General features: G+C 35.6%; 1 protein-coding gene across 2 annotated transcripts in view; it reads right to left on the bottom strand.

Moving 5' to 3' along the window:
• Positions 1-16,770, bottom strand: part of L3MBTL3 (L3MBTL histone methyl-lysine binding protein 3) — a 131,790-nt gene that overhangs the window by 57,600 nt on the left and 57,420 nt on the right. For both annotated transcript variants that reach the window (XM_030809664.1, XM_030809665.1), the window contains exons 13-15: positions 14,635-14,711; positions 9,250-9,335; positions 6,689-6,799 (exon numbers count right to left, since the gene is read on the bottom strand). In XM_030809664.1, coding sequence (XP_030665524.1) covers positions 6,689-6,799; positions 9,250-9,335; positions 14,635-14,711 — 274 coding nt within the window. The remainder of the gene's footprint in view (positions 1-6,688; positions 6,800-9,249; positions 9,336-14,634; positions 14,712-16,770) is intronic.

The raw sequence follows: 16,770 nt of genomic DNA, 5'->3' as shown, positions 1-16,770 counted from the left end.
CATACAGTAGATTTAAAACCCAATAAATCAGTTCAATTATTCAAACTACTTCGCTCATAATGTGAAAAAGAAGACATCTTTGAACCACCTTCAATGTATTATATAACCAGACATAAATGCCCTGCCAAAGGCACTTTTCGGCCAATAGTTCTACAGACATATTATGTGTATTTCTCAACACCATGAGCAACATGAGCTGTTATAACATCTTCACATGATCAACATCAAGCACCCAATAAATATGCAGAAGGAGTTAAAAATTCAGGGAAGGAGGGAGGGAAGATGAGAGGGGAGGGTAGAGAGGAAGGAGAGGAAAGGAGGACCTTTCAAGTAAATGTCAAGCCTTCTGGAATTGTGTTGAAAAAGATTCAAAGCCTTCTGGAATTGTGTTGAAAAAGAATGTGTATCTAGCAATGCCTGCTAGATACACATTCAATTTACGAAATATCCCTCCACCCAGTGTGTTTTTAGATATCATTTTTTCCTTGCAAATAACTACAGTATTTCTCAAATATGTGTTCTATTATTGTTTTATTTTTAATTATTATGGGTATACATTTATGAAGTACATGTGACATTCTGATATAGGCATATAATGTATAATGATCAAATCAGGGTAACTGGGGTATCCATCACCTCCAGCTTTCGTCATTTCTTTGTTTTATGAATATTCCAATTCTACTAGTTATTTAAAAATATATAAATTATTGTTAACTGTAGTCAACCTAATGTGCTACCAGATACTAGATCTTACTGATTCTATCTAACTGTATTTTTGTGCCTGTTAATCACCCCCACTTTATGCCCTACTCCCTGCTATGCTTCTCAGCCTCTGGCAACCGTTATTGTACTCTCTTGTCCTCAAGAGTTCAATTTTTTTTAGCTCCCACATATGAGTGAGAACAAGCAATATTTGTCTTTCTGTGCCTGGCTTATTTCATTTGACATAATGTCCTCCAGGTTCATTCTTTTTTATGGCTGAATAATATCCCATTGTCTATATATACCACTTCTCTTTATCCATTCCTCCAACTGGTGGGTACTTCGGTTCCTTCCATATCTTAGCTAGTGTGAAAAGATATGTCTTATTATAAAGCAGTCACTGCTACCATCTCTATTGGCCATTGTGTGCAAGGGCAGTTGGTCTTCTAGTGATGGTCACCAGGAATTGACTATGTTTCTTTTAGGTTATTATACATTTTTTACCTTTTAGGATGAAGGGATATACTGAAATGCTTTAGATATTTTATTTTTAAATCAACTTTGCCAGTTATATCAACCGATCACAGGGTATTAAAAAAACAAGTCTGCCAGTTAAATTTCTTTTTCAAAGTCTATGAACCTCTCATTCCTTACAACAGATGCCAGATGGATAAAAAAGTCAAACACTAAAAATTGAACAATAAACATTCACAAAGAATGTGTGAATGAACTTACTTGTAATCACAGAGTGGGTCAGCCTTTGTAAGCAAAACAACAAACTCAAAAGCAGTAAAAGACTGATCAATTTGATTACATGAAAATTTAAAGCTTCAGAATGGCAAGTATTATAAAGTAAAATGAAAGACCCACAAGAAACCCCCCAAAATACATTTGCAACACCTGTGTCAAGAACTCTCTTCCTCAATTTATAAAAATATGATGTATCAGCACAAAAAGATGAAACCCTACAGAATGATGAAAAATGGGTACAAACAGCTCATTATCCAAAACATAAATATAAATGTTTAGTAAATATATGAAAAGACAATAAATGTGAGGCCAGGATCAGTGGTTCATGCCTGTAATCCCAGCACTTTGGGAGGCCAAGGAAGGAGGATCAGTACATCCCAGGGGTTTGAGATCAGCCTGGGCAACATGGCAAACTCCATCTCTACAAAAAAAGTAAAATAAAAATAAAAGTTAAGTGTAGCCCCAGCTACTCAGTTATGCTGAGGTGGGAGGATCACCTGAGCCTGGGAGGTTGAGGCTACAGTGAACCAAGACCGTATCACTGCACTCCAGCCTAGGCAACAGAGTGAGACCTTGTCTCAAAAAAAAAAAAAAAAAAAGAAGAAGAAGAATAAAAAAGACAATCGCTTTCACTTATAATTTAAAAACTATAAATTAAAATCACAAGATACAATTCTTCTCCTATTGGCCTGTTAAAAATGTTCACATTTTGGTAATTCCTACAGCTGGTTAAGAATGAGAATAAATGGGTGTTCTCATAGACCACTGACAGGAGTGTTAACTACTGAGTATTTCTGGAAAGCTATTTGGTAATAACAGTTGAGCACTTAAATGACATTAATTTTGACTTGATAATCTCGATAACTCATTGTTTCTATTAGAAAACAACTAGAAGTTACCACAGTGCCCACCATCAAGAGACTGGTTAATAAATTATGGTATATTCATATAATGAAATAGAATGCAGTTAGTAAAATATATATATATGTGCTTAAAATAATGTTCTTTGCAATGAGTCTACTTTCTTAAGCTTAGAAATAAATTAATCCTAGAATCAAAACCCCATAGAAAATATGAAAAGACGTGTGTCATCAAGGTAAGAGAATACCCCAAGAAAAACACAGTATGTGATCCAGGAAAATGAAATACAACCTAGTCTGTCAGCAAAGAGAAGTGTCAGGATGAAAGCTTTGTACCAGGCTTAGAGTATTTCCACCCACAGTGGAATACGTGGCTGCTGAGTATGAGAAAGAGTTCGAGAAAAAAAAAAAGATAAAGAGTATTGATGTAAAAATTTTCTCCCATTCTGTAGGCTGCCTATTCACTCTGATGGTAGTTTATTTTGCTGTGAAAAATACTCATCATCACTGGTCATCAGAGAAATGCAAATCAAAACCACAATGAGATACCCATCTCACACCAGCTAGAATGGCAATCATTAAAAAGTCAGGAAAACAACAGATGCTGGAGAAGATGTGGAGAAATAGGAACACTTTACACTGTTGGTGGGAGTGTAAACTAGTTCAACCATTGTGGAAGACAGTGTGGCGATTCCTCAAGGATCTAGAACTAGAAATACCATTTGATCCAGTGATCTAATTATGGATATATACCCAAAGAATTATAAATTATGCTACTATGAAGACACATGCACATGTATGTTTATTGCGGCACTATTCACAATAGCAAAGACCTGGAACCAACCCAAATGTCCATCAATGATAGACTGGATTAAGAAAATGTAGCACATATACACCATGGAATACTATGCAGCCATAAAAAAGGATGAGTTCATGTCTTTTGCAGGGACATGGATGAAGCTGGAAACCACCATTCTCAGCAAACTATCACAAAGACAGAAAATAAACACCACATGTTCTCACTCATAGGTGGGAACTGAACAATGAGAATGCTTGGACACAGGGCGGGGAACATCACACACTGGGGCCTGTCATGGGGTGGAGGGCAGGGGGAGGGATAGCATTAGGAGAAATACCTAATGTAAATGATGAGTTAATGGCTGCAGCAAACCAACACGGCACATGTATACATATGTAACAAACCTGCACGTTGTGCACATATACCCTAGAACTAAAAGTATAATAATAATAATAAAAAAAAGATAGAGTACTGAAAAATATACTTGAGCTTTTGACTCAAAGGCATGTCAGATCCACTGTTGCACTTGTAAAAATCTAAGAAGACAAAAAAACTAAACTATGAACAAATTACTGACTCCCAGAAAAACAGTCACAAGGAAAAGACTACTTTGCTCAACAGTGAATGAGAACCAAACAATGTAAAATAACTACTGAAAAGATAAGGGGAAGGGAAGAAGGGCAAGATCCAAATCTTGAATTACCACAACATGAAGAAAATAAACCATATTTAAAATTGATGAACTGAGAAAGAGTAGAATATAGGTCATATTTTAGAAAATTACAGATAAAAAGGTCCTAAGCAAGAGCTAAAAGAGCCGACAGTTTTTGCCTCTGGGGAGCCAGGCTGGGGAGTGGGAAGGAATGAGGCAGGAATAATCTTCTATTACTAAAAACATAAATGAGAGCAAAACCATCTGGGTCATTTTTCTTCAATGTCATCTGATCAAATATAGAACAATTTAAAATGCTTTACTATAATAGCTCAAGGTGTGAAACATGTAATCTTTTTTTTGAGACAGAGTCTCGCTCTGTCGCCCAAGCTGGAGTGCAGTGGCGCAATCTCGGCTCACTGCAAGCTCCGCCTCCCGGGTTCATGCCATTCTCCTGCCTCAGCCTCTCCGAGTAGCTGGGACTACAGGCGCCTGTCACCACACCCAGCTAATTTTTTTTTTTTGTATTTTTAGTAGAGACGGGGTTTCACCGTGGTCTCGATCTCCTGACCTCGTGATCCACCCGCCTCGGCCTCCCAAAATGCTGGGATTACAAGCGTGAGCCACCGCGCCCGGCCTGAAACATGTAATCTTAAAAGATGATTTTACTCGAGTTGATTTTATCCCTGAAGAACTTAAAATATTAAGCTACACTAATAACTTGGTCTACATTTCCCTCTTCTTCTTCCTTCTTAAAAAACAAAGATGAGCTTTCCTGCTGTCTAATCTCTCATTTATTAGATAAACTCCTACTGTTGCACGCTTTTTATATTCTCAGAAGCTTCTGATAAATTCTGAAACTTAGTCACTGACCCCGGTATACAGGCCTTTTAAAGACCTCATAAATACTCAGATACTTGTTCCGTGGTTCATCTTCAGCTATGGAATTAATTCCAGTAATTACCAAAAGATAATTGTCAACTGTACCCCTCACAGCCAGCTATTTCTGGGGTGTTAAGGACTGACCAGGATGTTGTATTAGAGAATCCAGCTAGAAGTAAGAGGTGGATTCTAGTCTACACTTTTCCTGTTAACTAACCGAACCACCCACTTGAGCATACTTGACCTCTCTGGGCCAAAAATTTCTCATATGTAAAATAAGAGAGTTGATCTACATTTTTAATTATAAAAGTAATATATATTCCAGAAACTAAACAAGTAAAAAACCTAACCATTTATAGTTTCAGCATGCTGAAAGAAGCACTGTCATTACTTTGGTATGATTCTTTCCAGAATTGCTTATATATGTATTCTTGTAAAAAAAAAACAACAGCAGATATCATAACATAATGTAAACCTGAATTTTTCAATTGTTGGTATTAAATAGTCTTCTAAAATATTTAATTTTAACATCATGCAGATAAAGAGTAATGCGTTTTACCCATCAGCTACTGTGGTTGCTTCCAATGTTAAGTACTATAAACAGCACTGATATATTTTCCTTTGAGTTTTTATTTTTGCATATTCCTTTTGGCTATTCCCTTAACATTCTTAAATGAAAGGATAAACAACATTCTACAATTTTGTTAACCTATTGCCAAACTGCTCTTTGGAAAGGCTGAGACATTTTGCATTCCCACCAGCCATACGTGATAATTAAATTTTCATGCAGTCGAACCAATATTTTTTTTCAATTCTGAGCAATCTGATTTATAAAAGTAATATTGTGCTTAATTGTAAATGTATTTGATTACTAGTCTAGATTTTATTTTAAAAAATACTTTTAGTTCTAAAATACTGATTGCTTTATGACTTACATTACTACCAAGTATAATAAGAAAATGCACTTGAAAAAACGGTTAGCACAGGTCTTGCATTTATAAAATTTTCTAAAATGCTACATGATTCTATAATCTTAACAGTGAATTAAATGTTAAAATTTCTATTCTACAGAAATACCACATTTGTGTAGTTTTTCATGTTATTTTATAATTTATTTTATTATACACTATCTTATTAGAGATAGTTGAGAATGTAATTTTTTAAAAAACAGCATAAACTTAAGACTCCTACAGCTTAGAACTAAGATGTCATTCTGCCACTGCCAGTAATTAATAATTCATTTAATCTTTATGAGCCTCTGCCTCATCAATAAAAGTGGTAACAATGTATACTTCCCACAAATGTTAAATAACATGAGAACAGGGTTACCCTGTAAAACATCATGTACATTTAATGTCTTGCTGTTATAACTATTATTATTCCTAATAGAAATTCCAAACAATTTTATAAAGTAAGTAGAACAGGCATTGTTTTGGTCTGAGGGTGAAGTTAATGCTGAAGTAAGAAACAGAGACGAGCTCTTCTGGCTCCTTTCCTGAACTCCACCTCACTTTATCATGGCTGGACATAACAAGCTGATCCCATCTCCCTAAACATTTGCTTACTTTTTAAGAGGCATTTGACTTTTATTACTCTAACTAATTAAAATCTGATTTTATTCATGAAATTATTTATCTTTACTTGGCCTATATTAAGAGATAGGACGTTCCTCTGAAAAGACTACTTCTTATCTACCCCACAAAAACATTAATCTTTAATTTTTTTAAAAAAGGGCATACTATCAGAGAATGAAGCATCTTTTCTTCTGAATATAATATACTTCAATATGTTGTATCTACTGTCTTTCTCCCAATACATACTCAAAATATTAATAGCCATTCATAATTAAAGATAAATTGTTTTACGCAGATTAAAGGACAAACCTGGAAAAACACTGATTTACAAAGATGCACAGCCAATTATTTTGCTTATTCCTATGATTTTACTAATTACAGGACTTCACAAGTTAAGTATCTACCGAAGTTTTTGTCTAAAACATCTTATAACAAAAGACAAAGCCAACCTCCCACGCAGAACACTTACTTTTACTCGGTGATCATCTGTGTCTGCCACAGTCGCTACTCTAATAAACATGGGGTTCCTTTTGTCTACGACCTCAAGCTTCATTTTTTTCTGGAATCCATGAGGAGGTTTCTGCCATAACAAAAAATTTTACAGAGTGAGATAAAGAGGAAGAGAAGGTAAACTTGATGTTACAAAGAAGAAGAAGGAGGAAAAGCTGGCCGGGCACGGTGGCTCACGCCTGTAATCCCAGCACTTTGGAAGGCTGAGGTGGGTGGATCACTTGAGGCCAGGAGTTTGAGACCAGCCTGGCCAACGTGGCTGAACCCTGTCTCTATTAAAAATACAAAAAGTAGCCAGGCATGGTGGCATGCACCTGTAATCCCAGCTACTCGGGAGGCTGAGGCACAAGAATTGCTTTAGCCCAGGAGGTGGAGGTTACAGTGAGCTGAGATTGTGCCACTGCACTCCAGCCTGGGCAACAGAGGGAGACTGTCTCAAAAAATAAAAATTAAGAAAAGAAATAGCTGAGCTATTTAGAGAATGATGTCATAAAAGAAGACAGAAAAATTTTAAATGGTTAGAACTTGCTGTCATTTTTTAAATAAAGAAAGAAAATAAGAGAACCAGCCTTTCAAACTCTCAACTTCCCAGAGTAGCTCTGAACTTCACCCTGTCTGTCAAAAAATTCCAACACAGATGCACGAGCAAGGGAAATAGCAAAGCAAAATTCAAAATACTGTAGTTATTTGATTACTCATACGGAAGACAAGAAAATTTTCTTATTAGTTGGAGGTGTACTGGCAAAAATCAACAAGCATAAAATTTATTTTTAAATAGAGAGAGGAAGAATATTAAAGTGGCTGAGATGAGACACCAAAATTAGAAGTGGTAATGGAGGCAAAAAGCAGAAGATATCTTTAAAACAGAAAATTAGCAATCAAACATAAAAGATAGAACCAGGAATGGGTTGGGGGAATCGACAGCTACCTACGCCTCAGTACTCAGCAGAAACTTATAAGCCTCTGAAAAACTCACAGACAGTGGAAGATAAGGTGATTGTTTGGCATGATGTTAGGCAAATTAGTTAATTTTCTGAGCTTCAGGTCCCTCTTCTGTAAAATGGGTATAAGAAAAGTGTTGCTGGGCAGGACGCAGTGGCTCATGCCTGTAATCCAGCACTTTGGGAGGCCGAGGTGGGTGGATTGCTTGAGCTCAGGAGTTTGAGACCAGCCCAGGAAACATAGCAAAACCTCTTCTCTACAAAAAATACAAAAATTAGCCCAGCATGGTAGCATGTGCCTGTAGTCCCAACTACTCAGGAAGCTGAGGTGGGAGGATCACTTAAGCCCCGGAGGCGGAGATTGCAGTGAGACAAGATGAGAGCATGGCACTGCACTCAAGCCTGGGCAACAGAGCAAGACCCTGACTCAACCAACAAAAAAAGGGTTGCCATGAAAATTAAGTATGTTATATAAATAACACAGAGCAGTCAATGCAAGACACCTAAAAGACCAAACTAGAGAAATCTGTTTTCTCTCTGTTATGACACTAGATATGTAGGCTGATCCTAATGTAATTTTATTCGTTTAAAGTGAAGTGTAATGCAGCTCTGCTTCGCATTAGACAAGAGTTTAAAGTTAAAGGGGGGGGGAGATAAAAATTCATAAATATGGCATAACTCTAAACAGTTTTCTTTTTTAAATCTTCAACTTACTATCAGATGAAATCACACACATTTTTTGATATAGTTTCTCTTCATGCCTTATGGTTTTGCTCTTAAAATTTTTTATGTTCTTTCTTCTAAATTTGGACCTATACCTAATAATTAATTCTAACATTAAAAATCTTAGCAATTTATACATAAAAGGATCTCTTAAAGAAAATTATTTATCATAAGCTAATCATGACATATTTTAAAAAATAAATATTTGATATATTTTTCTTCTGTTAAATTCATGAGAAATCTAAATTATAAAGCAAGCTATTTGAGATGAAAAAAATGAGAAATATATTTCACTTCTTATTTCTTCCTTGCATAGAAATGAGGTTCATTTGAATCTTAATACTTTATATGCAAGAAGCAATGACCCTGGGTTAGAAAGATACTGTAATAAAAGCAGATGATCTTGCATTTTGGTAATTAAACATGCTGATTTATAGCAATAAAATAAAAAAACCCAGCATCTCAGCTTGCCATAAACAAATCCAAATCAATTATCCAATAGTTTTTATTGAAAAATATTTTCATGATATGTTCTGGTCTTTTAGAATATCTAGCTAAAAAGACAGAAGTTTGCTTTAAGATTTCAACAACTGGCCCCACATGCTATCAAATCAAGTAGAATTATTTTCCAAGGAGACTTTAAAATCCAAAATCAAAGCATTTTTTTGGATGACAACAACAAAAATCCCAATAACAATTTTGACTTTAAAAATTGTAAAAATTCGAAAACATCTTATTTGGTGCTCTATTTTTTTCTCATTCCTATTCTGGTTTACTAATACCATCTTGTTCTGTTCTTAAATTTCAATAAATAAATGATCTCATCCATGCAAATTAATAAAATGTATCATCTTACCACTTTGAAAGCTCTTGCAGGAGCAGGTAAAGAATTGGTTTCTTCTAAGTATTTATCCCAAGAAAAATGTTTCACATTTGGATAACCTAAGAAAGAATGTAAATCCTATGAGGTTTAACCAAAATGATAGCAAGAATAACAAACTGTCCAACAAAAATTATAAAATATTATAATCTAGAAAATAATGTTCATATATACATGACAACTTTACTCACACATTCAGAGCTATTAGTAATAATGAAATTGTTTTCATCTTGATCATTATTTTTCTATTACTTTTAAAATGAAAATTTTATAGATAGAATTTATATTTTCAGATAAGGATAGTCTTTTTTTTTTATTATACTTTAAGTTTTAGGGTACATGTGCACAATGTGCAGGTTTGCTACATATGTATCCATGTGCCATGTTGGTTTGCTGCACCCATTAACTCGTCATTTAGCATTAGGTGTATCTCCTAATGCTCTCCCTCCCCCCTCCCCCACAACAGTCCCCGGAGTGTGATGTTCCCCTTCCTGTGTCCGTGAGTTCTCATTGTTCAGTTCCCACCTATGAGTGAGAACACGCGGTGTTTGGTTTTTTGTCCTTGCGATAGTTTACTGAGAATGATGGTTTCCAGTTTTATCCATGTCCCTAAGGATAGTCTTACAAGACAGACACACAAATACCCTTTAGCAATTTTGTTTCTATGAATCTAGAAAAATCTGACATATGTAATAAAGGCAACACACAATTGTTTATAAATGTGAAAATTAAGTAAGTTAAATGACCTTCAATATACAAATGTGCAAAAAAAGTACATAAGCAGAAAGTACTTATTAAAAAGAACATGGTACATTTATATATATTAATATGTGAACAATTCCAGATATAACTTCATATTGTTATTTCCAACAAACACACACAAATGATGTAACATTATTAATAGAATGTGTAAAAATATCTTCTCCTTCCTCCTGCCCTCTTTTGTTCCCTCCAGGGCCCCAAATCCATTAGGTAGGCATGAGCAGGAATAAACAGTGGCCCAGTGTGGTGGGAAATTAGCCACATAAAGGGGACTGAGAAAAGCAGTAAATATATCGGAGATAATGTTAGCCAGGTTTGAGGGAAACGAGAATGAAGCTGATGTGTTGGATTTGAACTGGAACTAATGGTATAAATTCACAGTTTTCAATATATAAACAGATACAGAAATAGACATATACATTTTTCATATATTTATACACATGTATTTCCAAGCTATATCAGCTGAAAGGCCTGAAAAAAACATCAACATTCTTGTAGTAAATAAGCACACTTCGTGTTCAGATCTTAGTTTCTAAATATCATTCTCTACGAAAAAGAAGCATGGAACCTTGAAGAAATGGGTGACTCTAGGGTGGGGTCAGGGAAAGTATGAGATAAGCCTAGCTGTGCCAGAAAATAAGAAGTTCTCAAAAAATGATAAGAACATTTCAAAAGGACATTGAAATGTGTCTAAAGGGGCTATAACTGGTTAATATCTGAGAAAATCTGAATATGAAGATAAATAATGCTAGCAATCGATTGTAACTCACTGATAAAAATAGTAATCTAGGGGTCTACACTGATATAGATAAATTGAACAAATAAATAGGAAGATGAGAAAAGCTATTCTTTGCAGGAAAATATCAACTAATTTTGTATAAGGAATGATGGAATAAGAAAATTATAGTTTAGCACTGTCAGAATAATATAATTCATGCTAGAAATGTCAACAGATGCTAAAACTAACAAATGACGTTGGGACGAGATACACAGTCTCAAAGTACCTCTCCAGAAAATGTATCTCTCCAGAAAATACTTATTAGTTACAGAGAAAAAATAACTCCATTAGTGGACAAACCTAGCAAACACCATCTTGATCCATCAGTGGTAAAAGCGAACCAGTAAAGAGACAGACTGACATCATGAGCCACCTGAGAGAAGGCAATGAGAACACAGCACTATGTCTATGATATTCCTGCCAAAAATGCACAGCCTTCGTATGATCATGAGGAAATACCAATCCTACTCAAATTAAGTAACAATCTACAAAATGACAGATCTGTAATCCTCAAACTTATTAAGGTCATAAAAGTCAAGGAGAGCCTAATTAATAGAAGCTGGAGGGATCTGACAACTGACATCCTTTTGCTAGGAATGACATCACTAGCACAAGTGGCAAACTTGACTGGGTCTCTGAGTCAGGGGTATAGATGAGTTTTGCACTGTTATTGGAACCTTTCTGTACATTCAAAATTGTTTCAAAATAAAATGGTTAAAGAGTAAATATGCAGCCGGGCACAGTGGCTCATGCCTGTAATCCCAGCATTTTGGGAGGCTGCAGCAGGTGGATCACAAGGTCAGGAGACTGAGACCATCATGGCTAACACGGTGAAACCCCGTCTCTACTAAAAAATACAAAAATAAATAAATAAATAAAAATAGCCAGGTGTGGTAGCACGTGCCTGTAGTCCCAGCTACTCGGGAGGCTGAGGCAGGAGAATCACTTGAACTCAGGAGGTGGAGTTTACAGTGAGCCGAGACTGTACCACTGCACTCCCACCTGGGCAACAGAGTGAGACTCCGTCTCAAAAAAAAAAAAAAAACAGAGTTAATATGCAAACATAGTTCTGTGTATACATTTTACGACATTTTTAAGGAACACACATCTTGCACAATTTAAACAATTTAAATCAGAACATTCTACTAAATGAAACTGAGGTGTATGCATGCATGTGTGTGAATTCACATAGGCAAAAATGCTTTCCTGGAAACACATAAGGACAAACCATTAAAATATTAATAGAGATAACTGCAGTTCACTCTAAACTTTAAAAACAAGCATGTATTACTGTATAATTTGGAAAATTCAAAATAAAAATAATTTTAAAAGGCATGAAGATTTTAATTTCTGAAAAGAACAATAAAGAGAGGCTGCGTGTTTAGAAAGAACGGAAACGTGGTGGTGGCCTACAGGGCAGGTCAGCGGATGGAGAAATCTGTGAAGTACCAGGGGGTGAAGGAAGCAGCTGCTTAGGAAGCCCAGTGATTAGAATCCTTCTTTTCAGACAGATCAGAGATGACCCAGGAATTTGCCCTTAGAGAAAACAGATCAGAGAAAGGGTGTCTTTTTTGTTATGGGGCAAAGACTAGCATCAGCACATGCCCAATAAACCAGTCTCACAATCTGGCAGTTTTGTTTGTTCGTTTTTGCATTTTTTAATAGTGGCAAAATATACATAACATAAAATTTACCATTTTTACTATTTTAATGGCATTATATATATTCATAGTGTTGTGTATTTGGCATTTTCACATTCAATTTTGAATTTTAAAAATGTGTCAAAAAGCTATTTTTTTTCTCTTCGACTGAATTATAAATATCCAGGAAAGGAGATAGATGGCTTGGTTCTTTGCCTCATGTTAAGAAGTTGGCAATAACGCCTTACACCACGTCTTCCAGGGTATATAACCAGGAACCCTTTGTTGTTCACTGGTTCATTGTTAATTAATCAGATCTCTGATCATGACCAAAAATGGTGGTACGGAAAGAAGGACTGATAACAAACTAGGGAATCTAAAAGGATCCTCACAGCATTTTAGATGGTGATAGTGGCAAAGAAGCAACTTTGGCAATCACTGGCCACTATTATTTTGTAAGCCACAGGACAGACAAAGGAAGGCAGAATACAAGAAATCTTCCAGGCAGCACTACATTTGGGGCCATGAAACCATTAATATCCTTCTTTTTTTTTTTTTTCTTTTTTTCTTGAAACACTGTCTTGCTCTGTTGCCCAGGCTGGAGTGCAGTGGCATAATCATAGCTGGCTGACTGCAGCCTCAAACTCCTGGGCTCAAGCAATCCTCCTGCCTCAGTCTCACAAACAGCAGGGACTATAGGTGCATGCCACCTCACCTGGCTGACTTAAAATTTTTTTACAGAGACAGGGTCTCACTATGTTACCCAGGCAGGTCTTGAACTCCTGGGCTCAAGTGATCCTCCCGCCTCAGCCTCCCAAAGTCCTGAGATTACAGGCGTGAGCCATAGGTGCCTGGCCAATACTTTGCTTTAACCCTTCATGATTTGTATCAATGCTATTTCACTGTCAAAATAGTACTGTAAATTAGTCAAGACAGAGGCTTTCCTCCCTTTATATATGAGAAAACTCCAGGAGTGGATAGGACTTGACTTGCCTATTACAGGAATGATTGGTCCTCCTGAGTGAGTAAATGATCAGACACTCTAAGTGAGACACTGTATCAAGGAACTGGAGACAAACTTAAAAATGAAACCAGCTGTTCCAATAGAATTTGAAGCTCTCCAATCTTGCAGCTTACATGCTACAGGCTACATTCGAAAACAGCTCCTAGTAAACCCAGGACTCATCCTCTCTCTGTAATAAAGGCAATCTTCATTACTCCTGTAAGTGTCCACTAAGCAACTGTCTACTGCGCAGGGATGCTTTCTGTTTGATGATCCTGTCTTTTCATACCAAAAGTGGCCATGGCCCCTTAAGTAGTGATGTACTCAGAAATACACTGTCTTGATTATGAAGAAGCCACAGAATCTGTTCTTTAGCACATAAAAGAAACTCAAAATGATATAAAACAAGGACACTATTTATCGGCAGTTACACTGTTCCCCGTTAAAGAGACAGCAAATGAGCTGAGAAGGCTCTATGGCCAGAGGCAGACAGCAGAAGCGCCTGAAAACTTCAGAGAACACAGAGGCACCACTAGCATGAAGGTGCAAAATCTATTTTGGAACCAGGAATCACGACGGAAAAAGTGAGCGTGTGCGTTCTAAACTAAGTAAAAATCTAAAGCCTCAATTTCTCACTTAAATGTGAACACCGTGCATCTGTGAGGACTGACGCTGACATGAAGTCTGTTCTCCAATCCACACACAAATGCTGTCCCTCTTACCCATTTTTCTGGACTTGTTCAGCCTTAGACAATTTGCTTCTATGGTTAGACAATATATTTAAATATATACTAATATAAAGTCTAGAAATGAATTTCAAGTTGAGAAGTGAAAGATCTTTTAAAACAGAACCTTTTTTTTTTCCAAGAGACAAAATTTGAGACTCTGTTATGAACTAAGGCAATACTTAATATAGTTGAAAGTACATCAGGGGTGAGCAAACTAATGCCTGCAGGTCGGCTGCCTGTTTTTGTAAATAAACTGTTACTGCAACACACCCATGCACACTGGTTTACCTATTGTCTATGGCTGTTTTTGCACTACAACTGTTCTGAGTAGTGGTGACAGAAACTGCATGGTCTGCAAAGCCAAAATATTTACTATCTGGCCCTTTACAGAAAAAGTCTGCCTACTCTTGAAGTCTATGAATAGTATTAGACACATTAAAAAACACACACCTGGTGGAGTAATAAGGGTTCTTCTATGTTCTTTACACCAACCAACTGGATGAATATGTGGACTTGATGCTTCACACCTGTAAGTTACACAAATTAAAAAACTGCAATTATCAGGATAAACTCACAAAAACTAGTAAAACAAAAAGAGAATCAGACATCAAGAACACTTTACAGAGAGTTCTATTTATTACAATCAATCTAATTTGGAAAAAAATGTTAAACCAAAGAACTTTTTAATATATTAATACCAAGTGGATTTTTATTAGATAAATATTATATGGATTTGACATCATGCAATTTTCTTTTCCCCACAAATTTTGTTATATCCTGTAACTTCAACTACAGCAAAAATGCAAACATAATATCATTAAAATTTATAATTTAGATTCATTAAAATCTTGTGGAACAATAAACTTAGACTGTATGTACATAGGCAAACTAAAATTATTTCAGCATCGCTAAGGGTAAATGTACAAAGACAGGGAGCCCAATCATTCTTAATAACCAACATGCTATTTCTGTTACCCATTAGAATAACAGAGACCAGGTATTAAGACAAACTATTACTCTTTTCTCTATCTCTTTCTTCTCCTTTCTGTCATCTCTACTACAGTCAAGCATCTATTTTTCCAAAGCCTCTTTATCAGCATGCGTACCTGGTACATCTAATTCCTTGCTCCTAGTCACACTTTTGCTATGTTTTCCTCTTCTCAACATGCAACATGTTTCAGCCTATTAACATCATATGGAACCCGAGTGTTCTGCAGAATAGTCTGGAAGATGTTGGTCTAAAAGATGCCAAGGAGTCCAGTCAGTCTTGCTATACTAACTAGGAGGTCTGTTGAGTCTATATTGAGATCAGGAAATCTCAACACAGCCCTCTTGATGGGAAACTAGAAGGCAGAAAGCCAGGAAGGTAACAGTGTGGCTGGAGTTTCCAGGGAATAAGGAAGTCTTATGAAAAGTGAAACAAATAATTTTCTACAAAATGTCCTAAGTGGGTGAGATTAGCACACAGTCAACCAAGCCAAACTTTCTAAAGGCGCAGCCTCGGACAATAATACATGGTGAGTTCATGTAACCACTACTGAATGCTGATTGTTCTCAGAACTTACTTCAGTAGAAAATACCTTTTCCTTAACACTTAAAGGCTTCTTCCTTTATTCAGTTGTTATCTCATACTGTCCCTACCACAAACTATTTTTCTTACCATTATTTTAGGAATATGAAAAAAAAACAAGCACTGCTAGGTCAATGCCAAGTTCATGCTGCAATCACTATATTTTTTACAATACATATTTTCATAAAAGATATTTTAATACACAATTCATTAAGATGCACTTTTATAAATTATACAAACAAGGCTATGGAGCTCTACTTCCAGATATCCTAGTGTTTTCCTAAAAAAATCATTTTGGTTATGGATTATTACTAATATCTTACTGCCTTTATTTTAGGGAAGGATGTTAATTCATAGAGAGCATCATAAAAAATGAAAAAATAACAAATATATAATATTTGTTTAATTTTTCCTTCTCAATCTAATGGAATTTAGAAAGTAGTTTTTATAATTATCTGCCGGACTCACAGTGTTTATTTTAAAGTAGAAACACTGAACATTACTCTTTTGATTTTATTGGATATATAAATTGCAATTAAGGAAAATACTGTGGTCTCTTAATGGTCACTCATTCTTGTACTATCTGAATCTAATATAAAGTTTAAATAATATCTAGATATTGATCAAAGTCACCACTTAAAACAAAGAAGCTGTCTCAATAGAGAAGATAAAAATATTACTGTTTTTATCTATTTTACTTATATTTTCTTAATAAGCAAACAACACTTCACTCAAAAGTTGGAAGGCTGTGATAGCCTTTCTGCTACTACTGTAAAACAAGTCATCTCTTAGTCCCATCTAGTGTTCAAAAGTAGAAATGTAACTGAAAAGAAATACGAAGAACAACTAAAGGTAAAAAGTATGACAAAACATTGATTGCTGTACTCTTCTTTTCTTTTGGGTTTTTATGTATATCATGAAAGAAGTCTGCATTTCAAATTTTTGAAGTACATTTCACGTATAAGTGCAAATTATTCATAATGACTGCTAAGACCCAATGAGACTCAGACAGTAAA

This window comes from Nomascus leucogenys, chromosome 3, assembly GCF_006542625.1.
Source record: "Nomascus leucogenys isolate Asia chromosome 3, Asia_NLE_v1, whole genome shotgun sequence".
NCBI lineage: Eukaryota > Metazoa > Chordata > Mammalia > Primates > Hylobatidae > Nomascus > Nomascus leucogenys.
This window is presented reverse-complemented; position numbering and strand designations above follow the sequence as displayed.